Genomic DNA, 27,466 nt, shown 5'->3' on the forward strand with positions numbered 1-27,466 from the left:
TTTTAGTTACTGGCCCACAACTCTCAACACTAGCCTACTGCCGCCCCTACTAATGTCAGCAATCAAGTTTAAAAGTTATGTAACTTTTCAAATTTAAGAATCATCCCTGTATGATGCATTTTGCATCATGATGTAAAGCACAGCATCATGTGATGTAAAGCACAGCATCATGTGATGTAAAGCACAGCATCGTGTGATGTAAAGCACAGCATCGTGTGATGTAAAGCACAGCATCATGTGATGTAAAGCACAGCAGCATGTGATGTAAAACACAGCAGCATGTGATGTAAAACACAGCAGCATGTGATGTAAAACACAGCATCATGTGATGTAAAACACAGCATCATGTGATGTAAAACACAGCATCATGTGATGTAAAGCACAGCATCATGTGATGTAAAACACAGCATCATACGGAGATGATTTCTGTATTTTGAAAGTTACATAACTTGAAAAACCACTTAATTATCAGGTAGAACAGGAATATGTGAATAGCCCTGCATTAGGGGATAATCTCAGACATTGGGTTCAGTCCCACACACAGAAATATCATAACATAATCTACTGTATCTGTGTACTGCAATCTAGTTAACCACTTTCATTAGGACTAAAACAAATGTAAGTTAGCACATTGTCAATATATCCTTCTCTAAGAAAAAGTAGTGAGAGACAGATGGCACAAGGCAGATTTGTTCCCCGGAGATCAGGCTGTGAAGTGTCTACAGCAACTGCTGCCTCTATACTCGTATACCACTCACACAGTCATCCCTCTAGCTTCTGTTTAGTCATCAGGCTAATGCACGGTGGCGTCGTCCAACCCAAAATGCACACACACACACACACATCTCTCTCTCCCTTTCTCTCACACTCATTCCATTTCTCTCTGGATCATAGCTTTCTGCAACAGCTAAGTCTCTCTGTTCTCTCTCCTCTCTCTCTCTTTACTACCCTCCCTCTCAGTTGAACTCCCCCCCTCCTCTCTCTCTCTCTTTACTACCCTCCCTCTCAGTTGAACTCCCCCCCTCCTCTCTCTCCATTCTGTGAGGTTTGTCTAAAGATGAATAGCTATATCTGACTATCGGTAGTACAGATTAGAGTAGTATTGTGGGGGGAGGGAGGGGGAGGGGCAGTAGACCGGTTCACGTGATCATGGCGTGTCTGAATAAGCTTATATTGTAGTTAGTATCTATGTTATTACAAGGCTTACCCAATGCTACTGTGAGAGGGGACAACAGAAACTAGGTGGGATCAGTACTCTCTGTAATGGCAGGAGCTCACAAGGCACGGGGCAACAAGCTCTCCTCGGGGACGGGGACAGCTAGGGCTGTTTGTACTACCCACATCGACATGGCCAACAACAGATGTAAGTTCACTCAACTGGAAGATTTCAGGCATTGTTTGTGTAGTTAACTTGATCTTTTGTTTTTTTCCCCCGCCTGTGTTTTAAAGGCACTGTTGCCGTGTCAGGTCTGTTGCCGTGTCGGGTCTGTGTAGGTGGGGAGGAAGAGAGTAGTCCTCGCCTACATATCGTCATTAGACCACATTAGACCCATGTGTGTGGGTACAGGGTTTGCTGGGTGCCTACCTGCATAGATCTACCCGTGTATGTGTTAATGTGTTGCGTGTCTATATTCCAGGATATCTAGGTAAGCTGACGGCTACTTTTAATGACAAAGGTTTTTACTTGCAATGACTGTGATACTGTATGTGGTTGTCTTGCCTACGTTGGTTGAATACACTGACTGGAAGTCGCTCTGGATAAGTGTGTGTTAAATAATTACCAAAATGTAACGTCTCTACTCATGTAATTTTGTTCATGATCCCTCTCTTTTCTCCTGTCTCGCTCTCTCTCTTTTCTCCTGTCTCGCTCTCTCTTTTCTCCTATCTGTCTGTCGGTCTCTCTTTTCTCSTSTCKCKCTCTCTCTTTTCTCCTGTCTCGCTCTCTCTCTTTTCTCCTGTCTCGCTCTCTCTTTTCTCCTATCTGTCTGTCGGTCTCTTTTTTCTCGTCTCTCTCTCTCTCTGTCCCCTCCAGTCGATGCTGATGAGATTAAGCGTCTGGGAAAGAGGTTTAAGAAACTGGACCTAGATAACTCTGGATCCCTTAGCGTGGAGGAGTTCATGTCCCTGCCAGAACTCCAGCAGAACCCGCTGGTCCAGAGGGTCATCGACATCTTCGACACCGATGGAAACGGAGAGGTGGACTTCAAGGGTAAGCCAGAGCGCAAGAGTAGCCTGGTCCCAGATCTGTTGTCTCCTTCTATAGCCTGGTCCCAGATCTGTTGTCTCCTTCTATAGCCTGGTCCCAGATCTGTTGTCTCCTTCTATAGCCTGGTCCCAGATCTGTTGTCCCCTTCTATAGCCTGGTCCCAGATCTGGTGTCTCCTTCTATAGCCTGGTCCCAGATCTGGTGTCTCCTTCCATAGCCTGGTCCTAGATCTGTTTGTGCTTTTGCCTATACCATTGTGTATGACAATTTTTACTGGTGAATAAATGCTTGGGACCAACCATGTCTTTGAATTTAAGCTCATTTGCTGAAATCAAGGACAATAATATCAGGGACATCAGTTTTGGTAAACAGATCTATTGTCCTCCTGTCTGAGAATGTCCCAGCACAGTACATGGTGGCCTACACTAGAGGGGTATAATACAAACCAGGATCAATGAGCTGTCCAGAAAATGAATTGTCTGAAATAACTTTGTATTTTTTTTTAGAAAGAAAAGCTTGATATGGGCATTGTCTCATTGACTCAACAACCAAACACACACATATCTAAGTTTAGCTTTCTTAATTAACCAGAATATCTATATTTATTAGCTGGCTAACTCATTGATCCTGCTTCCTGATAGTTGTTGGTTGAAAATACAATCTACACAGGACCTTCTAATCAGCAGGTTTCCATATCACCGTGCAGTAAATTCATTAATAGACCAATAACAAAGAGAGTTCTGAACCTCTCTGCCAATAACATCTAGTTCTCAGTTTTCCCCTCCCCACTCAGACCACTACCATCTGAACCTCTCTGCCAATAACATCTAGTTCTCAGTTTTCCCCTCCCCACTCAGACCACTACCAGACAGTCCTAGCAAGAATCTTACTTGAGAAATAGCTATTTTTGCACAATTTAATGGAAATCATTAGAGTAAGATACTTAGTTGTTACCCAGAAATTAGTTTATATTGATATAAAATGGCTGCATTGGGCCTTTAATCACATTGCATGATTAACAAAAGGATCTCGATGACCAGGGAGAGCGGTTGGGACTTTGGCCTGGACTGGTTTAGACTTCCAGTGTTTCTCTCGGTGTACTCTGCTCTGCCTAACAGTACCTGCAGAGACAGTAGTAACACTTTTAACACAGGACAGTCAGGAGTAGATAGCCTAGATTCCATCCGGATATACAGCACGATTTACATTTTTAAAGATCATTTCCGATTGAGCCGACATATCCATCGTTTAACGTGAATGCGGTCTCCGCGAAAACATTGCCTTWAAAAGTTGCATAGAGGAAAAGGGGCTGATTGAAAATAGCCCTAAGTATGGATTGTAGTAGTTTGCTACTGAGATTTTGATTGAACTTATGAATGCATAAGTAGTGTATTTGATCACTCCGATTTATATAAAATTATTGCGTACAGTATAAGAAGTCAAATAATGTCTGACTCTAAACCATCTCTCCCMCCCCATCAGAATTCATCGAGGGAGTCTCACAGTTCAGTGTCAAGGGGGACAAGGAGTCAAAGCTTCGGTGTAAGTAGACAAATCTACTCCATCTCCATTACATCCTACATCTATACACCTCTCACCACACAGTTAAATAATCTGATCTACAAAGACAAAACCCATCCCCTGTCCCCCACTTGCCAAAGTAGAAACAGAATGCCTGATAGCATCAATGAGGCTTTCTCCAAAATACAAAACCAAAAGGTCTGTGTTCAGGATCGCTGACTTACCTACACATCCTTCCACGTTTCTCTCCCCCCCTGACCCCCCCCTCTAGTCGCCTTCCGGATCTACGACATGGACAAGGATGGCTACATCTCCAACGGGGAGCTCTTCCAGGTGCTGAAGATGATGGTAGGAAACAACCTGAAGGACACACAGCTCCAGCAGATCGTGGACAAGACCATCATCAACGCAGACAAGGACGGAGACGGCAGGATATCCTTCGAAGAGTTCTGCTTAGTAAGTCTGGGGTCGTGGGTGGCGGGGGAACTAGAGTCGTGGGTGGCGGAGGAGGAACTGGGGTCGTGGGTGGCGGAGGAACTGGGGTCGTGGGTGGCTGGGGAACTGGGGTCGTGGGTGGCGGGGGAACTGGGGTCGTGGGAGGCGGGGGACTGGGGTCGGGGGTGGCTGGGGAACTGGGGTCGTGGGTGGCTGGGGTCGTGGGTGGCTGGGGAACTGGGGTCGTGGGTGGCGGGGGACATCTGGGGCTCGTGGGTGGCGGGGGGGTTAAAAGGATACGGCAAGATGCTACCGTACCTGTAGACTTTAGCCAGTTAGCATTGGCTCACGAAACTACCTCCAACTTCCTTCATACTGCACGCAGAGGACATTTTCCAGAATTGTGCAACCCTATTGGGGGGTCACTCCAGTTCTGGAGAGCTGTTATGGTTGATGGCTTCTCCTACCCAGCTCTATCACACCAGAGGGCTTATTCAGTGGAGGGTAATGTTATGTATAAAGCATGATTCTAGCCCATTTCACTATGAAAGTTCTGTATTCTGTTTCACTCTTCTGAATAAGCTATATTTGGCACATATTTCTCTAAGGCAGCGGTTCCCAAACTTTTCCGTTCCGGGGACCACCAAATCACCGTGAAAAGCTCTCGAGGACCACCATTGGCAGTAAAATGTTGTACATTTTAGCAGTGAATGTAACAAATTACAGGCTTATTATTATTATTATTATAAACAATTTGAATTTCGAAAAGTAATGTCAAATTGCTTATAATACAATTAATACTCCCAACTGTTATTTTCTTTGGAATAATTTTTTWAATTTGTATTTAATTAGATTTATCAAAAATAATTGTCTGAACAGGTTGTAAACCACTGCTCCTAGAGTCTTGAACTGAAACACTGTTCTTGTGGGAGTATTACCTTCAGGACAAGTCACAATGTTGGACCATKGTTATAATTGGTTTGTGCTGGAGCAGCCCAAGGTTGTTGTGAAGGGATTGTGTGACTTCATTTGAAGAGACTCATTCATTAAAATAGCTGAGAGTGTAAGACAGTATTACAGAAAAGACAAGGGGTTAACAGGATACTGTAGTTATACTAGTATTAAGGGGTTAAAAGGACAATGTAGTTATACTAATATTAAGGGGTTAACACGATACTGTAGTTATACTAGTATTAAGGGGTTAACACGATACTGTAGTTATACTAGTATCAAGGGGTTAACAGGATACTGTAGTTATACTAGTGTTAAGTTGCCTCTCTTAGTTGGAATCATGTTGCATGATTTTGAATTCTGCTAATTTAGCCAATAGCATTAAGAATCAATGTGTTCCAGCCTGCTTTTACTCTAGAATTGGAATAAGATCTATTTGGTTCTGTTCCTTCTCTCTTCTCCTAGGTGGTGGGTGGCCTTGACATACACAAAAAGATGGTGGTAGACGTGTGAGCCTGTCCCTCCGCTCCTCTCTCTCCCTCGCTTTCTTCTCCATCGGTCTCTGAAGATCTGCTCAAGACGTCTGGCAAACACTTTGTGTATTTCAATGGAAGTATTCTCTCTCCCCGTGAAGCTACTTTTTTTCTAAACAGGCCACAAGCTTCGCGAAGCCAATTTAGTTGTGTTATTGAACTCCGATCCTCTCAATAACCTGAAGGACAGCTATTCTCGTTTGTAAGAGCATCCCAGTTTGAGGGAGGGAGGGGAAAGGTTGGCTTGATTATATTTTGTAATGTAATTTTTTTTAAATATTTATTTTTGTTCTGGTCTCTTTTTTTTTTATATAGACAAGTATATCTATAATGTTTATTTTGTGGGGAAATGTGTCATTATCTGAGATGTTGCGTTTAAATAATATACTTGATTTCGGTTACAATTCAAAACGTAGGGTATAAAGTGCCAACCAGGACATATCGTATTGTTATTATTAAGTATCCACCATTGCTGTCAGTGATGGGCTTTGATGAGTCAAACGCTCGCTGCATCATCAGTCAATTATTTGACTCTTGAGCAGGTTGGATTAGATCAATTAAGCCTGACTCTTGAGCAGGTTGGATTAGATCAATTAAACCATTTGACTCTTGAGCAGGTTGGATTAGATCAATTAAACCATTTGACTCTTGAGCAGGTTGGATTAGATAAATTAAGACATTTGACTCCTGAGCAGGTTGGATTAGATCAATTAAACCATTTGACTCCTGAGCAGGTTGGATTAGATCAATTAAACCATTTACTTGAGCAGTTGGATTAGATCAATTAAACCTGACTCTTGAGCAGGTTGGATTAGATCAATTAAACCTGACTCTTGAGCAGGTTGGATTAGATCAATTAAACCTGACTCTTGAGCAGGTTGGATTAGATCAATTAAACCATTTGACTTGAGCAGGTTGGATTAGATCAATTAAGCCTGACTCTTGAGCAGGTTGGATTAGATCAATTCAACCATTTGACTCTTGAGCAGGTTGGATTAGATCAATTCAACCATTTGACTCTTGAGCAGGTTGGATTAGATCAATTAAGCTTCTGATCACATTAAATATACAATACCTGTTGGAAGCTTAGGATAGGATGTTTTATTTATATATGTTTATACTTTGAGATTATTATTCTAAACGTAGAGATAGATGCCAAGAAAGTGATGTCTTTGCATACTTATTTGTATTTTACTTACTTTAACGACACGTTTTTACGTTGAACCATATGACAATCCCCCAATGTAAAGTAARTGGGCGGCAGGTAGCCTAGCAGTCAGAGGCGAGCCAGCAACCGGAGGGTTGCTAGTTTGAATCCCGGGTCTGACGGGAAAAATCTGGAGGGAAGTGAGCTGGTAACCAGAGGGTTGCTGCTGGTGTCAAATCCTAGATGGCATAACCTGCCGTTGTACCCTTGAGCAAGACCCTTAACCCCCCCCCACAGCAACTGCTCCACGGGCGCCGTAGTATGGCAGAGTCCCCTGTTCTAACCTCCGTGTGTGTGTCTTGGGATTAAGTCAAATGTTCCGTTGCACCTTGTGTACAATTGAATGAATTAAAGGATATTGTACAGCTTGATCACTCAAGTTGAAAAAAAAATCTCTTAACATGGACCATGTATTTGTATTTTATTTTGAACTGAGGAATATCCTAAAATATTGAGATGAGAAAGATTTAATGAATGTCAGTGAGTTATCGAGACTCAACTGCAGGCAGCATATTAACTGTATATTAGGTCAATGTTTGCTCATCTCAGTAGAGGCTGCAGCAGGCAATGTTAAAACACCCCATGAATAGTGCAGTTAGAATACAGGGTTCTTTCTAATGCAACAATGGAGTTACTCGTAAGCTTTTGACATGATAAATAGGAATACTGTACATTTGAGAGTGAAGATTTAAGAACCTATCACGATCGCTTCATCGGTCCTCTCCCTACGTGGTATTCACAGTAGGGAGAATGACACAAGTTTAACCAAACCGCAATTTAAGGTGAAATGGGCATCCCGAGAAAATAATTAACAAAATGGCGGCGGGTTGCATTTTAATGATACGATAGTTGGTTTGGAGACGTCTCAAATGCCTCCCTGCTCCCTATATAGTGTACTACTTTTTAACCAGGGCCCATAGCTCAGGTCAAAATAAGTTCATCATATAGGGCACTGTACAAGTGGCTTTGCTTGGGCCTCCTATGTTTGCATGATGATTTTCCTTGTGCATGTAGATGATCCATTTAAATAATCCTCGTTAAACACGTGAATGGTGAGGTCAGTAATAATGATATTTAATAATCTACTGGGAAACATAAATGGATTTTGTCCAACTTTGTTAAATGTTCACATTATGAGCAGTAATCCAAACAAACTGGAACTACACGTTAACTTTGTACCCCCCCCCCCGATCAGCGAGATGATGCTTCTGGTCCCAAAGTCAACTGCCACTCACTGTACTCTGCACTGTTTTGTATAGAAGCTTTCCTTTCCGTCATCTATATAGTTCAGACTTTAGTTCTGCAAGTACTACTTTCTCTGAAGGGGACTCGGTGCTTTTTAGTTTGTGTGGAAACTGAAACGGTTAAGTTTGATTAATAGTTATTTTCCCCTTTCTCTGCATGCTGCATCTGATGCTGTGGGACTGTTGGAAACTTGATATTGTATGAAAAAAATAAACACACTTTGAAACATTTTAAGTACGAGTTGTGTGTGGTCACTGTTTCCCCGGTGGGTCATTCACTGTTTCCCCGGTGGGTCATTCTCCCTACTGTCAATTTGGCACTTTAGTCTCACAGAAAACTAAACAGTTTCACATTAGGGTTTCTGAATTTTTATTTACAGTAACTCAAATTTTCACTTTGTAACAATTAATTGTTGGCCTCCAAATATTTTTAGGTTCAGATTCAAACAATAAGATTTTATTGAAATCCAAAAGACAATTAGGAAAAAGGGGCAAATCATTTTCATGCAAATATCCCCTGTGGAAAGAGACAGACCAGTCCAGATGTCGAAGGCAGGTAGACACCTCCCAGGTCAAAATGTCCAGCTTCAACAACAAAAGTCCTGGAAGATGTCAGGCAAGGGCCCACATCCAAAAAGCGTCTCAGGAGTGCTGATCTAGGACCAGGTCCACCCATCCATATTACCTTGTGTTTTAAAAAGGCAAAATTGGTCTAAGATCAGAATCTTGGTGAATACCTGACTTACATCAGGCGACGAGAATATAAATCCATGTGTGACTTTTAGAATCTCTCTGCTGTCCTGCTGGCCACGACCCTGATGTTACCGTACACCTTAGAAGGGGGACTTCCTGTATGGGGAAATAGACATGTATAATATCAATAAAATAGTAACAGTCAAAAGTTTGGACACACCTACTCATTCAAGGGTTTTTCTTTATTTTTTTCTACATTGTAGAATAATAGTGAAGACATCAGAAACTATGAAATCATGTAGTAACCAAAAAAAGTGTTAAACAAATCAAAATATATTTTATATTCTGCATTCTCTCAACCAGCTTCACGAGGTAGTCACCTGGAATGCATTTCAATTAATAGGTGTGCATGTTTAAGTTTATTTGTGGAATTTCTTTCCTTAATGCATTTGAGCCAATCAGTTGTTGTGAAAGGGTAGGGGTGGATAGAAGATAGCCCTATTTGGTAAAAGACCAAGTCCATATGGCAAGAATTACTACATGATTCCATATGTGTTACTTCATAGTTTTGATGTCTTCACTATTATTCTAAAATGTAGAAAATAGTAAAAATAAAAATAAAAAAATGGAATGAGTAGGTGTCCAAACTTTTGACTGGTACTGTATATAATATGCTATTTARCAGATGCTTTTACTCAAAGCCACAGTTATCTTCGCATACACTATTCATATGGGTGACCTGGGAATCGAACCCACAATCCTGGCATTACAAGCACCATGCTCTAATAACACGGTGGCATTTCCTAAAACACTTCCCATTTTAATACACGGGACTTGGGCAATGGTGAGACGTGATTATATGACAAATTCACATGGCCAATAGAGTGGTGTGGAGAAGCGCCGCCGACCCTTCGTGTCTGGAAGTAATTTAGTCATTGGCGCGCGGTAGAGTTGCTGCTTTCTCTTGTCAATTAACTCATGACATTCCTGGATTACTCATTATATTAATAAACGTCTGATTTATTTAACAAATACGATAGTCAGTTTAAAAAAGGTTAAGGGTACAAGACTGTACATATCTGGATGTGTTGGCAAAATGACTACATATCCCATGGAGCCAAGCGGGGAGAGTCTGCACGTTATCAGTTCCAAGACCAGTCAGAAACATCCAGCTAATCCGACACCAATGGATCTCAAAACTGAACTTGTATCCGAGGTAAGTAGCAATGAAAACCTTCTCCACCGTCGTCTTACGACAGATATTTCAAACCATTCATGACTATACAACAAAACAAATAATTTAAGTTTCTTTCCAGCTCATTTCTTAGTTGCATAATAGTAAAGGAGTTTTGCAGTTGAGGATGCGGTATTTATGAAGTTTGGCAATGAGGACGAAAACTAGCATAGTTTAGCTATCCAGCTAGTTTAGCCAGGGAAAACAASCTCGGGTCTAGTTCGCTTGTGAGCCCAGCCGGGTGCACATGCGCACTTAAGATAATTCAGGAGACAGTTTGTATGCCCTAATATCAGGAACTGGTGGCGATAAGTTTGATGAAACAATTCAGAGAAACAAATCAGATGACGTATATTTAAGGTGATCCAATCGATATTCAATCCCGAAATCAGCTGTAACTGTCAATAGTAAAACAAAGCTTAAGAAGACATATGAGTGAAACCTGAAAAATGAATGGTGTCGCTTCCGGACACGGTATACTCCCCTTCCTCACCACCACTCTACTGACTTCCACATCTCTTTCAGTCTTACCTAAGATGAGGTTGCATATCGCTGTCCGTGCCATCTTAATATTCTGGAAAGATCCTAATATGTGTACTTTTCTGTAAAATATTAAAGACACCAACAAAAAAAGGTCATGATGAAACCATAAATAATAGTCTTTGAATGTAGACCTAGAATTCTAACTATTACGTCATAACATGGGGCCATAGCACTACTCACGAGTCTGCCAGAACAATCCTGGTCTTGGTCACATTTTCAATGGTGAATTTTGTTTTGCCTCCTTTCCCTGCTATCCTCCCAATAGCTCTGGACAAATGGTCTCCTTTCAGTGGTTTTACTGCCAACGAAACAGAAAAAATTAGTACGGTGAGAAAAAGTTAACGCACTTAGTATGGGCAGAGACCGTGCATAGTTTATTTATTTGATAGTGACAATGTAAATATATCAAAAGTTATGGAAATGTGCCATATTTAGCCAGCTGGCTAGTTTTCATCTGTAGTCCCGGGGCACAAAATATTAAAAAGGTAGACAATAAGACTGGTTTTACTGACAATAAAAACWATTAATTGAAAGAACCAAGACAGTCAGTGAAAAATGTGCACTTAATAGTGAAAAGAGCTTGCATACTACAAGCAGGGATGAATTAAGATAACACACTAGCCCAAGGCTAGTACTTTTCAGACCGGGCTAGTAGAAAGTGTGCCTAACTAGCCCGAAGACTAGTGAAATGTTGTCTTTTCAAATATCGCATGGCACAGAATGTCACCAGGGCAAGTACACATCGTGGTTTACAAGCCTGGCTGGCCAGTGCCCATAATCCATTCCTGACTACAAATATTGTAGGTTGTAAAGGTAGAGCATAACAGTGCTGCCAGGCAGGCCCTTAGTTACCATCTGTGACATCAAAGGTTTCTAGGAAAAGTTCATCCAATCTGACGAGAGCAAGGGCATCCTGGGGAGACAGACAAGGTGTTGTTTAGATTCAACAGAACAGGGGAGTTGTATTGTCAATAGACGTTAAGGTTAATTAATAGCCTATATTTCGACTAAACTTTAGAGGCCTCCCAAGGGAAAGAGAGACAAGGTGTCAGATTCMTTTTACATGATAAACAGTGGGGTTGTATTCTCAATAGACATKATGCTTTAGGCATAGTCAGCATGTTTAGAGTAAAGACTACTGCATGCTAGAGGTTCTGGTAGACTTCCAGGCATTGCGCTAATGCTAGTTAGCAATGGCTCACGAAACTGCCTTCAAACTCCACGCAGTGACAAATGGTATCCATGAGTTAATCTGACTCTGGGTACATAGAAAAACGTATCCACAATCTCTCACTATCCCTTTAAACATATTTGACTTGAAAGCGAGGAGTATGGCCCCTGTAATTCTCACTATGTCAATATAGAGCAGAGATAGTAGTGTGCTGCCTGGATGACTGGAATCCTTCTCATTTCTATCACCCCAACATGATATGCTTTCCTTTACCAGACGTGGTTTGCTTGCAGGTCCAGCCCCAAATAGCGCCCTATTGACCAAATTGAATCTGGACCTTCTCATTTCATCACCCCAACATGATCTAATGCCCTTCCTTTACCAGGAGGCTGGCTTCTGCTAATCATGCCACTGCCTGCTGCCTGCTGGGATGACTGAGATCCTTCTCATTTCATCACCCCAACATGATAATGCCTTCCTTTACCAGAAGGTGCTGCTGGATGACTGGATCCTTCTCATTTCATCACCCAACAAATAATGCCTTCCTTTACCAGAAGTGCTGCTGGATGACTGGACCTTCTCATTTCATCCACCCAACAACAGATCAAGCCTCTCTCCTTTACCAGAAGGTGCTGCTGGATGACTGGATCCTTCTCATTTCATCACCCCAACATGATAATGCCTTCCTTTACCAGAAGGTGCTGCTGGATGACTGGATCCTTCTCATTTCATCACACCCAACATGATAATGCCTTCCTTTACCAGAAGGTGCTGCGAACCCTCAATCACCCAACATGACCTCTCGTCTGCTGGATGACTGGATCCTTCTCATTTCATACACCCAACATGTAATGCCTTCCTTTACCAGAAGGTGCTGCTGGATGACTGGATCCTTCTCATTTCATCACCCCAACAAGATAATGCCTTCCTTTACCAGAAGTGCTGCCTGGATGACTGGATCCTTCTCATTTCATCACACCCCAACATGATAATCCTTCCTTTACCAGAAGGTGCTGCTGGATGACTGGATCCTTCTCATTTCATCACCCCAACATGATAATGCCTTCCTTTACCAGAAGGTGCTGCTGGATGACTGGATCCTTCTCATTTCATCACCCCAACATGATAATGCCTTCTTTACCAGAAGGTGCTGCTGGATGACTGGATCCTTCTCATTTCATCACCCCAACATGATAATGCCTTCCTTTACCAGAAGGTGCTGCTGCTTACCTCAACCTGGAATCCCAGAACGAAGGCTCGGACGAAGTCTGCAGCTCTCGTGAGAGAGCCAATGTCCTGTGTGTCTTTACATGTCTGAAATGAAAGACACGTTCGTATTAAAGGCCTACTTTCTAGACACCAATACAAATAAAAATCGCTCAGGGAATCTCATTGCACTTACTTTAATTTCCACATTTCTGGTTTTGAGGTTGAATCTGACTTGGAGCTGTAGGTTCTCGACGATGGGTGTGAATATCTTCAGCCAGTTCTCCTTCAGAGGGGTATACCTGTGGGCCGGGACAGCCACCTTACGCATCTCATCAGAACCACCCTGAAACAAGGAGACAAAAAAAATGACAGTGAAAATGTTAGAATTGTCATCGCAACTTCTCACAGTGGTATGTGCAGATTGTGTCTATTGGTAGCTTCAACAGTTTCATGACATTGTTGTGTAGCCTASACTAGAAGAAAACCGCACTGGCTGACTATAATGTAGTCTGAGACAGTGACACTTAATATTAGTGCGGGCTAAAGGCTTCCTTTTAGGCAGTAAGAATAATCATAGCCATAGCGTGACATTGCGCATGTGCAAGACTCAGACCTTTACACGGGACGAGAAAATGTTCTACCCTAACAGGCAAAGTTCAAGCTAAGTGTAATAATTCAGTAAGAAATATGTAGTCATATATAAAAATGTTGGATTTACTTTACCTTAAGTTTGTCGCCTGAAATGGGTGGAAACTGAGGCCGCTTGCATGCTACGGAGTCCTGTGCCTCCATATCGACTCCATCCATCTCGCGTTTTCGCTTCGATGTCTTCTTTGATTTCACCTTTACGAACGCTTCTGTTGTGTCTTCACTGTCCATAGTAGTAGCAACTACCTCCGTTGTTGGATTATTATCAGTGTCCATAACGAATTTCGTTTTTTAACWGTAAATAAAGCAAAAATGTTAGGAGAGGTACATGAAGTTATACACGAGGTTGTTCCCGTGTTTTTGAAAGGACCCAAAGTCTGTTCAACATGCGCCTGAGTGCAGTGTATAATTCTGTATGGATTTAAAAAAAACACATGTTTATATGGCATTATATATATATATATATTAATGGCTGCTAGGGAATAGTATGTAATGTTTTGGAAAATATAACGACATTCACAAGTATTCAACAAATATATTGTCTTTGCTATTTTTCATCCGGCTAAAATGTAGGCAGCACTTTATATGGCCTTCCATGTCGTTCGTTTTGCTACAAAATCGTGTTGACAAGTTGCCGAACCAAAAAATAAGCTTGCTATTGTATTAATGTCAGAAAACCTATATATTTTTCATTATTAGCGCTCGTAACATTTTCATCGTCGTTATTGTCATTCCAGGGAAGAAATGTCGACGCCATTTGAGAAGCCACAAATTATAGCTCACGTTCAGAGAAGTTTGAACTACACAGTGTTTGACAGCAAATGGATTCCTTGTAGTGCAAAGTTTGTCTGTCTGGGAAACTATGCAAGGGGCACCGGAGTGATGCAAATATACGAGGTGGAACATGGAGAGGTTAAACTCATAAAAGAGGTAGCTAATTTTGTATTGTTTGTGCTTTTGTTTTCGAGCTAGTTCAAGCTTTTAGCTAGCTAGGTACGTTAGCGTTCTAGTTTGTTCTAGAAAAGTCGTTCGGTTACCTTTTGTTACCATAGCAACTAGTAACACAAGGACCCCTGTCCGTCTGTGATACTGCAGCAGCGATTGTAGCTAGATTGGTTGTTACTGTTGTTAACAGTGCCATGTCAAAAACAAACATACACGAATAGCAACCATGCATGTTCATGTTGTTATCCGTTGCATTCGTTTGGACCCTAGCGAGAACTATTTGGACCCCTGTTTCCCAAAGACAAGAGAGTACCCTTTTTGAGGCAATCCATCTAATGAATTTCAGTAATGGACAAGCATAACAATGTCCTGTTATCTTTCACAGATCGAGAAAGCAAAGCCCATCAAGTGTGGGACATTCGGGGCCAGCTCTCTACAACAAAGACATATAGCAACTGGGGACTTTGACGGAAATCTCAATATATGGTAGCCTATTTATTTACCAACTATCTGAAAAGACATATCACATGTCTTGTCAAATAGATTTACCCTACCACCAGCATGTGCTGCTATACATCATAAAAGCTATCCCTAATAAAGACATTGGTAACAGCGTGTCCAGACGCCTGGTCCCAGGTCTGTTTGTACTAGCCAACTCCTTTGCGACCACATAGGAGATGGTGGCTATACAGCATTAACAGATCTGGGATCAGGCTATGTGTCTGTTAAGTCAAATTAAATGCTGTTAGTCTATACATGTTGTCTACAAAGCATGTGACAAACAGTGAAATGTTTACTTACGGGTCCTTTCTAACAATGATGAGATAAAAACTAAATAGAAATAGTGACACAAGGAATAAATACACAGTGAATACTGAATACAAATAATATGGCTATATATATATATATATATGTGTGTGTGTGTGTGTGTAGATGATAACATATATATAGGTGCATGATGTGTCTGTCTGTCTGTCTGTAGGAACCTGGAGATGCCCGATGTGTCTGTGTACTCTGTGAAGGCCCACAAGGAGATCGTGAACAGCATAGATGGTGTCGGGGGCCTGGGGATCGGTGACGGGGCCCCCGAGATCGTGACTGGGAGCAGAGATGGTAATTATTATATATATATTTTTTAAGATGACTTTAATCCTGAGGGTGTGGCTAGGATTCTTAGGCAAGCACTCGTAGGATGCTGTAGTAGAAGAGAGAATACAGACAGAAGTCATAAATGCAATAACATCAACTGAGTTTTAGTTTCAAGTACAGGATACACATGGTGTACAGTGTACACCGTCCAACTAAATGCTTTCACGCAGGTTCCTTCTCGACAACCCAACAACAATAAGAAATAATAAAAGATAAGAATACCAACAAGTAAATGGCTCAGTAGAATAGAATAAACATTTTAGCATAAATATAATACAGGAAGGCACAATTTATAGTACAGAAATTATTTACACCCCTTGAATTTTTCCACATTTTGTTGTGTTACAAAGAGGGATTAAAATTGATTAAATTGTCATTTTTGGTTGGTCAACGATCTACACAAAATACTTTAATGTCAAACTGGAAGAAAAATCCTAACATTTGTTAAAAAAAAAAAAATATATAATAATAATAACTCATCTTGATTAGATAAGTATTTAACCCCCAGAGTCAATACGTGTTAGAATCACCTTTGGCAGCGATTACAGCTGTGAGTCTTTCTGGGTAAGTCTCTAAGAGCTTTGCACACCTGGATTGTACAATATTTTTAAAAGTCTTCAAGCTCTGTCAAGTTGGTGGTTGATCATTGCTAGACAGCCATTTTCTAGTCTTGCCATAGATTTAAGGCGATTTAAGTAAAAAATGTAACTTGGTTACTCAGGAACATTCAATGTCGTCTTGGTAAGCAACTCCAGTGTATATTTGGCCTTGTGTTTTAGGTTATTTTCCTGCTGAAAGGTGAATTTTTCTCCCAGTGTCAGTTGGAAAGCAGACTGAACCATGTTTTCCTCTAGGATTTTGCCTGTGCTTAGCTCTATTCCGTTTCTTTTTATCATAAAAAAACTCCCTAGTCCTTGCCGACGACAAGCATACCTATAACATGATGCAGCCACCACCATGCTGGAAAGTATATGGAGTGGTACTCAGTGATGTGTTTTGATTTGCCCCAAACATAATGCTTTGTATTCAGGACATAAAGTTAATTTCTTTGCCACATTTTTTGCAGTTTTACTTAACTGTTTTAACGTCACCATTGGCCTCATGGTGAAATCCATGAGCGGTTTCCTTCCTCTCCGGCAACTGAGTTAGGGAGGACGCTTGTATCTTTGTAGTGACTAAGTGTATTGATACACCATCCAAAGTGTAATTAATAACTTCACCATGCTCAAAGGGATATTCAATGTCAGAAGGTTTTTGTTTTTTTACTCACTGACCAATAGTTGCCCTTCTTTGTGAGGCATTGGAAAACCTCCCAGGCCTTCGTGGTTGAATCTGTGTTAGAAATTCACTGCTTGACAGAGGGGATAATTGTATGTGTGGGGTACAGAGATTAGGTAGTTATTCAAAAATCATGTTAAACACAATTATTGCACACAGTGAGTCCATGCAACTTATGTGACTTGTTAAATAAAGTTTTACTCCTAAACTTATTTAGGCATTCCATAACAAAGCGGTTGAATACTTATTGACTCAAAACATTTCAGCTTTTAATTTGTAATTAATTTGTAAATGTTTTGAAAATACAAAATTCCACTTTGACATTATGGGGTATTGTGTGTGTGTGTAGAACATTGAAAAGAGAGATGTACTCTCTTTAATCTATTTTAAATTCAGGCTGTAACAACAAAATGTGGGAAAAAGTCAAGAGGTGWGAATATTTTCTGAAGGCACTGTACACATGTTTTGAGGGAATGTTTAAATTGCACAGTATTTAAGTTGTCCAGTGTTTAACAATAATAAATAAGAGTCTGGTAGCAACAGTTGTGATGTAGTATAACTGTATACTGTGTGTGTGGGTATGTGCAGGTGGTCAGTCCAGTTCAAGTGCTCAGCAGTCTGATGGCTTGTAGACATAAACTGTCACTGAACCTGTTGGTATCAGACCTCATGCTCCGATACCGTCTGACACCTACTCAGCGTCTCACAAAGACACAGCGGTTGGAACGAAAAATATTAAATTTGGACTCATCAGACCAAAGAAGAGATTTCCACCGGTCTAATGTCCGTTGCTCGTGTTTCTTGGCCCAAGCAAGTCTCTTCTTATTATTGGTRTCCTTTAGTAGTGGTTTCTTTGCAGAATTTTGACCATGAAGGCCTGATTCACACAGTCTCCTCTGAACAGTTGATGTTGAGATGTGTCTATTACTTGAACTCTGAAGCAAATATTTGGGCTGCAATGTCTGAGGCTGGTAACTCTAATGAACTTATCCTCTGCAGCAGAGGTAACTCTGGGTCTTCCTTTCCTGTGGTGGTCCTCATGAGAGCCAGTTTCATCATAGCGCGTGATGGTTTTTGCGACTGCACTTAAAGAAACTTTAAAAGTTCTTGACATTTTCCGGATTGATTTACCTTCATGTCTAAAAGTAATGATGGACTGTCGTTTCTCTTTGCGTATTTGAGCTGTTCTTTTAACAAGGCACACCTCATAATTGAAATGCATTTCAGGTTACTACCTCATGAAGCTGGTTGAGAGAATGCCAAGAGTGTGCAAAGCTGTCATCAAGGCAAAYGGTGGCTACATTGAAGAATCTCAAATATAAAATATATATTTGGTTGCTACCTGATTTCATGTGTTATTTCATAGTTTTGATGTCTTCACTATTATTCTACAATGTAGAAAATAGTTAAAAATAAAGAAAACCCTGGAATGAGTAGGTGTGTCCAAACTTTTGGCTGGTACTGTACTTGCATCTGGCTTTTACTCAAGTGTTTCCTTTATTTTGTCAGTTGCTTGTGTATTCCTCAGTGTTGATGAACGAGTACTGGATGGATGAATCTTTTAACATGTTCCAATCTGTATTCTCAAAACAGTCCTGCAAAGCYGGCATCTTACGTGAGGCATCATAATATGTGTTTAATGTTATCCCTGCTGTCTGTTTTCTGTCTTCCAGGGACAGTGAAGGTGTGGGACCCCAGACAGAAGGACTCACCTGTGGCTAACATGGAGCCAGGGGAGGGGGAGGCCAAGAGAGACTGCTGGACCGTAGCTTTTGGTACATATGAGAGAAAAATGCTAGCATAATGGTAACCCATGGTTTCCCATGTTGCGTCCCATGCTGTCACTTCACTCACCTGCGCTCATCTCAAATCTGCATTGGGCTGCAGAATTAATAGATCTCATGTTGTCCTTCGCTTACAGAACTTAGCAAAGCATAGGTCCTAAATGTTCAAGTTACTACATTTTAAAATCCCATCATAGTGATCAGTTAACCCGTCTAAGGTCCGTTTGACCATTTCTTTTCCAGGCCACGCCTTCAACGACCAGGACCGCTGTGTGTGTGCTGGATACGACAACGGAGACATCAAGCTGTTTGACCTCAGGAACATGTCTCTCCGGTGGGAAACCAACATTAAAAATGGGGTGAGGCCAACTGAAGATACCAATGGCCGGTTTCCTGCACCCAGATTAAAGGGAAAGTGCAAGATTTTGGCAATTAAGGTCTTTTTCTATTTACCCAAAGTCTGATTAACTGATAGGTACCAATTTTATGTCTAGGCGTGCAGTGTGCTAGCAGTACCTGTATACCTCCAGTTATTGTGCTAACGCTAGTTAGCAACAGCTCACAAAACTACTTACAACCTCCTTCATAGTGGATACAGAGACATAAAAATGTTATCAATGAGTTAATTTGACTCTGGGTAAATAGAAAGTAGGGCTGGCTTCCTGGACACAGATTAAGCCTTCTTCTCAACTAAAATCTCACACTGTCCCTTTAAASCCAGTTCTATTCAGAAATGCACTTTCAATGGGGATTTTAGTTGAGAAGAATGATTAGGTTCTGTTCTATCCGCATCCAGGAGGTTCAGCTTTACAGCGTGATTGAAATTTAAAGGTAATGTTCCCGCTTTAGCGGAGACTGCATTCAGGGTAAACGCTGCATATGTCGGCTCAAATCGGAAATTACCTTTACATCACGGAATCTGTAACGTTTCAGCTTTACAGACTGAATAGAGCCTTTAATCTGTGTCCAGGAAACCAGTCCTATATGTCTGGAGAATGATATGGTAGTGGTGATCTATACCTGCTTTTTGGTCCTATCGATATTGACACAGTAACAACCTAACCCTTCATACGGTGACTATGAACAGCCGACCTTTAGATACATTAAAGGTCCAGTGCAGTCAAAATTCAGTTCTTTCTGTGTTTTGTATCATATTGTACAACAGCGGATGTAACTAACACCTGGAAAAATGTGAAAAATGTTCATCAGTCTTATTTCCCGATAGTTGCTGGTTGAAAATACAATCTACACTGGACCTTCTAATCAGCCTGTTTGAATAGGCGGGAGTTTTGGATTGTTTAGTAGACCAATAACAATGAGTTCCAAACCTCTCTGCCAATAACAGCTAGTTCAGTTTTCCCCTCTGATTTTGCAAGAAGCTAACCACATAGCAAGATAAACCAAATGTACAACTGCAGAGCATTTAGCACATTTTAGACAGTTAACTTAATAGTTATAAGATATCTAGTTGGCAAACATTTAGTTGTAAATTCCATACAGTAACTAGGTCACCTGGCACGTGCTGCACAACGGTGAATAACTCACGAGGCTCCGGTCTCTCGTCATTGTAAACAAAACAACATGTGACTGGGGACAACCGGTAAGTTTCAGAATGAAAAATCATGTAACAGGCCAAATGAAGGCAATCTCATAACCCAGTGCACAAGCTGAGTGCAGGTATTGACTTAAAAAGTCAAAATGAACATTAAAATATAGTAAACATGAAGATAAATAGTTTTAATGCTATTGAAAATCAAAATACCCCAGTATAGCGCCCAAGCCTAATTTCTACCTCTACGTTGGACATTTTTAAATGTTTTTCCTGGATAATGTAGTGTGTATGTAGTGTTTCATGCTCTTATACATCTCTGTATTCTACAAGGGCCCATTTTTTCCCCCTTTCAACACTGAGACCCAAGCGACGAAAAAGTACATTTTTAATAAATTACATGTATACTTAAATACAGTACAAATTAACAGAACTTACTTCAGATACGAGATATACTAGAATAGTACATCTGTACGTATGCTTTACACATACTATCATTTCACTTCAATACACTTATTAAAACTGTACTTTTAWATTAATAGTCTTTTAGTATACAATATGTTCACTATCATTACCCTGCAATACACTGATGCACACAGTAATGGAGCACAATGACCTTCCATGTTGTGTGTTTTAGGGGGTAGATAGCTTCTGTCAATGTAATTGTCTTCATAATTTCCAATTCCCCATACAGTCCATTCAGAAAGTATTCAGACCCCTTGACTTTTCCCACATTTTGTTACGTTACAGCCTTATTCTAAAATGGATGAGAGAAAAAACAAATCCTCGTCAAATCGACACACAACACCCCATAATGACAAAGCGAAAACAGGTTTAGACATTTTTGCAAATGTATTAAAAATAAATACCTTATTTACATAGGTATTCAGATCCTTTGCGATGAGACTCAAAAATTAAGCTAAGGTGCATCCAGTTTCCATTGATCATCCTTGAGATGTTTCTACAACTTGATTGGAGTCCACCTGTGGTAAATTCAATTGATTGGACATGATTTGGAAAGACACACACCTGTCTATATAGGGTCCCACAGTTGACAGTGCATGTCAGAGCAAAAACCAAGCCATGAGGTCAAAGGAATTGTTCTAGAGCTCCGAGACAGGATCTGGGGAAGGGTACCAAAATATTCCTGCAGCATTGAAGGTCCCCAAGAACACAGTGTCCTCCATCATTCTTAAATGGAAGAAGTTTGGAACCACCAAGACTCTTCCTAGAGCTGACCAAACTGAGCAATCGAGGGAGAGGTGACCAAGAACCGGACAGAGCTCCAGAGTTCCTCTGTGGAGATGGGAGAACCTTCCAGATGGACAACCATCTCTGTAGCACTCCACCAATCAGGTCTTTATGGTAGAGTGGCCAAATGGAAGCCACTCCTCAGTAAAAGGCACATGACAGCCCACTTGGAGTTTGCCAAAAGCCACCTAAGGACTCTCAGATCATGAGAACCAAGATTCTCTGSTCTGATAAAACCAAGATTGAACTCTTTGGCCTGAATGCCAAGAGTCACATCTGGAGGAAACCTGGCACCATCCCTACAGTGAAGCGTGGTGGTGGCATCATACTGTGGGGATGTTTTTCAGTGGCAAGGACTGGGAGACTAGTCAGGATGGATGGAAAGATGAACGGAGAAAAGTACAGAGATCCTTGATGAAAACCTGCTCAGGACCTCCGACTGGAGCGAAGGTTCACCTTCCAACAGAACAACCCTAAGCACACAGCCAAGACAACACAGGAGTGACTTCGGGACAAGTCTCTGAATGTCCTTGATTGGCCCAGCCAGTGCCCGGACTTGAACCCGATCCAACATCTCTGGACAGACCTGAAAATAGCTGTGCAGCAACGCTCCCCATCTAACCTGAAAGAGCTTGAGAGGATCTGCAGAGCAGAATGGGAGAAACTCCCCAAATACAGATGTGCCAAGCTTGTACTGTCATACCCAAGAACACTCGAGGCTGTAATCACTGCCAGAAGTGCTTCAACAAAGTACTGAGTAAAGGGTCTAAATACTTGTATAAATGTGATATTTCCGCTATTTATTTTTATACATTTGCAAACAATTCTAAAAACCTGTTTTTGCTTTGTAATTGTGGGGTATTGTGTGTAGATTGATGAGTAAAAAGTTCTACTGAGGTCATTTGTCTCTGCCAGGAGCTGAAGTTAGTTCTGCTGAGGTCATGTCTCAGTGCCAGGAGCTGAAGTTAGTTCTACTGAGGTCATTTGTCTAGGATGGCTCGGCTGTCCACTCCAGGGACTCAGTGCCTGATTGTTGTCTTCTTTGATTACTGTCCGGCAGGTATGCCACGTGGAGTTTGACAGGAAGGATATCAACATGAACAAGCTAGTGGCCACTTCGTTGGAGGGGAAATTCCACGTCTTTGACATGAGGACCCAGCACCCCACCAAGGGCTTCGACTCTGTTTCCGAAAAGGTAATTAGCCSAATAGAAGGCGGAAAAAGTGTCAAAGGTTATTTTTCATCCCCTGGTGGTGGTGAGTCAGTTGTGGTTACGGATGGGGAGAGATAATTATTTTAAAAAGTTTTCACAACTGGATCTGTGTGGCGGCCATGTTTTTCTTACATGCTCATGTCCATGAAGCTGCATGCCAAAGATCACATAAGGCAGGTGGAGAGTGTGGCTTTTTCAATCGTTCCTCCATGAAATGAAAACACACTTGACAAACTTGCATTAAAGCCCTGGGCTTAGATTCACAAAACCTTAAGAAGAAATGTCTTAACTGTCATTTTTCTCCTTAACTATAGACGTGTGAAGAAAGTTAAGCAAAGTTGCTCTTCCTCAAAGTTATTGGAAATGTTCTTAAGTTTTTTTCCTATGACTGTTCCTAAGAAAAATACAAAATGAGATTCTTGAAAATAARGCTTTAGGATTTCTTCTTGGAAATGTACTTAACTTTAGGACAGCTAAACCCTTGTCTTGTGACATCTGGATACTTTTGTAACCATGAACATTTTCTTACGCCACACTGCCACAGACACAGTTGGCTACCGGACAGTTAAATACAACAAGAAAGCGAATTAAACRCGCATTATCTAGTTAGTCATTAACAATATATTACCATTTTCTTAAGTGTTAAATAGCTAGCGTTAGCACGTTAATTTCCAAAGAAGTACTTGGCTAACTTATCTAACGTTAATGTTGTTAGCTATGTTGGCTAATGTCATTACGCGTTAGCTAGCTACTAGTAGCTAACTAACTTAGCGGTCGCGCAGTCTCTCTACCACCATCTCTCTTATCATGGACAACATCTTCTCCTCCAGCTGGTCCACATGAATGGTGGATACCCCCCTCCAGTCTTCAACTCCCTGCTTCTCTCAGCTCCATTCTTCTTAGCAGCCGACTTGACATCAGACTACTTTTCTTTTCACTGTCCCTTGCCATACCCCAACGGCCGAGACAGACTCGGCCACTCTCGTCCTTCTTCTCTTTTTGGTCTCTGCAGTGACCCCCGCAGTTATCAAGTCTCCTCAACAGCAACATTTTACTGGCTGCTATTTCCTCCACCATCACTTCAAGCTCTTTTTTGCTGAAGTTTTTATTGCGCATTCCTTGGTTATCCATTTCTGGTTTTGATATAGCTAGTTTGATGGCTATAATGTATGAAAAATAACATTTTGTTTTTGTGTATAAAGGGTTCACAAGCCAACTAAAAAKATATATTCTCGAGACATAAAGCAGATAAATAAATGGAAATATCAACASTGTTATAGTGGGCCAAATCCTATCATTCCTGTCACATAGGCCTATTCATTGGTTTCAATCACATCACTAATGGCAATGCAACATAAGATATTTACAAAGTTCTTTAAAAAATATATATATTTACGAAGTTCCAAAGAAAACTATGAATTCCTAAGAACATGTTGAGGAATTGCACTCTTATGAACTTATTTTTTTTCCATAAGAAACTTCTTACGAAAAAACATATGTATACGTATATGTTTTGTGAATCCGGCCCATAGTTGTGTCCCAAATTGCACTCTTTCCACTATATAGTGCACTACTTTTGACCTGAGAAAACCTTTGACCTCTGTGGGTAGCCTTGCGGTTTGACCAAAGATCTATGGGTAGTCTTGCGGTTCGAGCGTTGGGCCTGTAACCGAAAGGTTGCTAGTTCGAATCCAGGACCCGACAAGGTGAAAAATCTGTGGATGTGCCTTTGAGCAAGACACTTAACCCCAATTACTCCAGGGTCAAACCCTGGCCATGACCCGGCTCCAAGGGTGTCTGTCACAGGGAGAGTTGGGATGTGCAATTTCTGTGGTATTTTTTTAGGAAAAAACATTTCCAATTCACACATGCATATTAATACACACTAGCACATGAATGAAATAGGACAAATATAATACACCCACCAAAGCATAATTTTAACCGGAGCCCTTTGGGCCCTGGTCAAAAGTAGTGCACTTTTAGGGATTAGGGTACCATTTGTGACGCGGCCCTGACTCCGTTCGTCTGGTGTTTTAGGGARATCAGAGAGGACTTTGCCTCCATACCTCTTTTAAAATATTTGTGTTGTTCATTGAGCGATCAACAGTCGGCACATAAATATATCTAATCTCATTTTGGATGGGATTTGAAGGTTGGGAGTGTTTTTCAATCCACTCCGATTGTTGAGTTGTTTCTAGTTTCATGCCTCTTCCCCTAATCAAATTTGTTGGGTTGTACATCTGCCACCGACATGGGATTTTACCGACCTTTGGCTGWATATATGCTACTAGACCTTTTGGTTTGAACTTGCAATCACAGAAATAGAATGACCACCCACTAACTTGAATGCAAATCCCATTCTATGAATTATATTTCTCTGCTTGCAATATCCATTTTAAAAATGTTTAATTCTTCGGGATTGGTGTCCCTTCCACGGGACGGTTGAGCTAACGTAGGCTAATGCGATTAGCAAGAGGTTGTAAGTAACAAGAAAATTTCCCAGGACATAGACATATCTGATATTGGCAGAAAGCTTAWATTCTTGTTAATCTAACTGCACTGTCCAATTTACAGTAGCTATTACAGTGAAAGAATACCATGCTATTGTTTGAGGAGAGTGCACAATTTTGAACATAGTTATTAATAAACAAATTAGGCACATTTAGGCAGTCTTGATACAACATTTTGAACAGAAATGCAATGGTTTATTGGATCAGTCTAAAACTTTGCACATACACTGATGCCATCTAGTGGCCAAAATCTAAATTGCACCTGGAATAATACATTATGGCCTTTGATTGTAAAAAAATATATATACAAAATAACGTTTTTTTTTTGTTGTGTCTTTTACCAGATCTATTGTGTTATTATACTACATTCCTTTCACATTTCCATACACTTCAGTGTTTCCTTTCAAATGGTACCAAGAAAATGCATATCCTTGCTTCAGGGCCTGAGCTACAGGCAGTTAGATTTKGKTATGTCATGTTAGGTGAAMATTTTWAAAAAGGGRGCTAATCCTTAAGAGGATTAGCACATTGTTTTGTATGTAATGGATTCTTTCCATTTCATCCCAGGCCCATAAATCGACGATCTGGCAAGTGAGACATCTGCCCCAGAACAGAGACATCTTTATGACAGCAGGGGGAGCTGGAAACCTTCATCTATGGAAATAGTAAGTAACTTTATCGATTCTCCACTAACTTGGTCAAATGGATTTCAACCCATAACCTCAGAAACATGTCTCTATAATGGTAAACTAACATCAAACATGGGTAGTTCAGACTCTAAATCAATGCTCTTCACTCCTGGTTTTGGAGGGACACGGCTGGTACAGTGTGTGGTCTGAATCCTAACTTGAGATTAACATGCATAATTGGCATCAGTGCATGATGTACTGTATGTCAAAGTCTGAGTTATGCGCTTTTATCTCAAGTTACATGTAGGATTTATCCCTGAATGAGTCTAGACTAGTGTGTAGATGCATCCTTGATTCACGCTGCCTTTGTCCTGTTAACAGTGAATACCCGGCTCATAGGATTTACTGTCTTCTGTCCTGTTAACAGTGAATACCCTGCTCAGAGGATTTACTCTCTTTGTCCTGTTAACAGCGAATACCCGGCTCAGAGAAGTAAGAAGGACTCAGATGAGGTGGACATGGGCGTGGCCGGCACTGTCACCCTGCTGCAGAACGTCACTCTGTCCACCCAGCCAATCGCCAGCCTGGACTGGAGCCCCGACAAGCAGGGTCTGTGCGTCTGCTCCGCCTTTGACCAGTCCGTCCGCGTCCTCATCGTGACCAAGCTCAACCGTGTGTGAGGTGTACGGTGGAGTACCCCTAGACTCTGATCTTGGCTCAGTTTTGCATCCCCCCCCCAGATGGTGAAGAGGGTACATCAGAAGCAGATGTATGATTAGCAAAGTAATGTCGGTGAGGAAGAGGTGAACCCCAGCAGGACTGTGACCCAACTAGCTATCTATCTTCAAGGCCTGCTATTCTAAGTTAAAATGACTAACAGAATACCCAGGGTGCCTCTATGGATGGCAGTGAGAAACACTCCTCCTTGTAATTCAGTAGAAGCTCGCTCTCTCACTCTCTCTAGTGTCCCTCTCTCTATCTCCAGTCACCCTCCCTCTCTCGTCTCATCAAACAGTTTCTATTGAGTCACACAGCGGATTTTGTGGAACTCAATATCCTTTGTTTTTCTCTCTTCCATCCCTCCAGCCATCCTTTCTCCTGTTCAAACCAYGTGTAGCCTATGTTTCTAATGGCAGGTTGATACTCTGAACAAAATGCTTTGCTAACTGAAGTTAGCATATTTTGCTGCTTGAGAAAAATGCTTGTGGTCTTTATCTTTTGCTAGACAGGGTGTGTTTGATTGGCACATGCCTCCAGTTTTGCCTACAAATGTTCTTACTGTGACTTTGTTATAAAACACCCTACTGGGGATGACTCGTTACAGATTAAAATGGCCTTTTTGAGAAAACTAGTATTGTCTTATTGCTTTGGAATTTTAATACTCAAGTCTGTGATCTAAATGTACATGTGAAGTGTTGTAAAGGTACCATGTTTCATGAGCTGAAATAAAAGCTTGCAGAAATGTTCCAAATGCTAATTTGTTTCCATCCCTGTTAGTGATCATTTCTCATCTACCAAGATAATCCATCTACCTGACAGGTGTGGCATATGAAGAAGCTGATT

At 41.1% G+C, this 27,466-nt stretch overlaps 3 protein-coding genes across 4 annotated transcripts in view; 2 read left to right on the top strand and 1 right to left on the bottom strand.

Annotated features, from left to right (window-relative positions):
* The window catches only part of LOC111978195 (calcineurin subunit B type 1), a 43,571-nt gene extending 35,239 nt beyond the window's left edge, over positions 1 to 8,332 (top strand). The window contains exons 3-7 of one of the 2 annotated variants that reach the window (XR_002879119.3): positions 2,033 to 2,209; positions 3,689 to 3,748; positions 3,999 to 4,183; positions 5,579 to 6,380; positions 6,524 to 8,332. Coding sequence is in view for 1 of the 2 variants with exons in the window: in XM_024008111.3 (XP_023863879.1) it covers positions 2,033 to 2,209; positions 3,689 to 3,748; positions 3,999 to 4,183; positions 5,579 to 5,626 (470 nt within the window). In the remaining variant the exon portion in view is untranslated. Of the gene's footprint in view, positions 1 to 2,032; positions 2,210 to 3,688; positions 3,749 to 3,998; positions 4,184 to 5,578 lie in introns of both variants that reach the window. The other variant, XM_024008111.3, reaches the window with a different exon arrangement.
* Positions 8,333 to 8,450: 118 nt separating this feature from the next.
* pno1 (partner of NOB1 homolog) lies at positions 8,451 to 14,003 on the bottom strand. The gene is made up of 7 exons (XM_024008110.2): positions 13,671 to 14,003; positions 13,141 to 13,290; positions 12,969 to 13,052; positions 11,420 to 11,480; positions 10,748 to 10,865; positions 10,556 to 10,626; positions 8,451 to 8,946 (listed from the first exon to the last, which is right to left on the bottom strand). Exons 1-7 carry the CDS (start codon positions 13,869 to 13,871, stop codon positions 8,879 to 8,881), a joined length of 753 nt encoding a protein of 250 aa, XP_023863878.1. The 5' UTR covers positions 13,872 to 14,003; the 3' UTR covers positions 8,451 to 8,878.
* Positions 14,004 to 14,143: 140 nt separating this feature from the next.
* Positions 14,144 to 27,380, top strand: dnaaf10 (dynein axonemal assembly factor 10). Its single transcript, XM_024008109.2, has 8 exons — positions 14,144 to 14,525; positions 14,926 to 15,026; positions 15,523 to 15,653; positions 18,641 to 18,742; positions 18,995 to 19,110; positions 22,612 to 22,746; positions 25,842 to 25,939; positions 26,376 to 27,380. The coding sequence occupies exons 1-8, from the start codon at positions 14,340 to 14,342 to the stop codon at positions 26,581 to 26,583; spliced, it is 1,077 nt and encodes a 358-aa protein (XP_023863877.1). The 5' UTR covers positions 14,144 to 14,339; the 3' UTR covers positions 26,584 to 27,380.
* Positions 27,381 to 27,466: the final 86 nt, after the last annotated feature.

The sequence above is a fragment of the Salvelinus sp. IW2-2015 genome, linkage group LG18 (assembly GCF_002910315.2).
Source record: "Salvelinus sp. IW2-2015 linkage group LG18, ASM291031v2, whole genome shotgun sequence".
NCBI lineage: Eukaryota > Metazoa > Chordata > Actinopteri > Salmoniformes > Salmonidae > Salvelinus > Salvelinus sp. IW2-2015.

What these genes read in the sequence shown, in the direction of transcription:
- pno1 (XM_024008110.2), bottom strand. Translation starts at nt 13,871, where the DNA reads ATGGACACTGATAATAATCCAACAACGGAGGTAGTTGCTACTACTATG. An exon ending in TTCTGGGATTCCAGGTTGAG is followed by an intron (nt 11,481 to 12,968) that starts GTAAGCAGCAGC and finishes CTGTCTCCCCAG; the next exon opens with GATGCCCTTGCTCTCGTCAG. An exon ending in AGGATTGTTCTGGCAGACTC is followed by an intron (nt 10,627 to 10,747) that starts GTGAGTAGTGCT and finishes AATATTTTACAG; the next exon opens with AAAAGTACACATATTAGGAT.
- dnaaf10 (XM_024008109.2), top strand. Translation starts at nt 14,340, where the DNA reads ATGTCGACGCCATTTGAGAAGCCACAAATTATAGCTCACGTTCAGAGA. An exon ending in AGGTTAAACTCATAAAAGAG is followed by an intron (nt 14,526 to 14,925) that starts GTAGCTAATTTT and finishes TATCTTTCACAG; the next exon opens with ATCGAGAAAGCAAAGCCCAT. An exon ending in AACCTTCATCTATGGAAATA is followed by an intron (nt 25,940 to 26,375) that starts GTAAGTAACTTT and finishes TCCTGTTAACAG; the next exon opens with CGAATACCCGGCTCAGAGAA.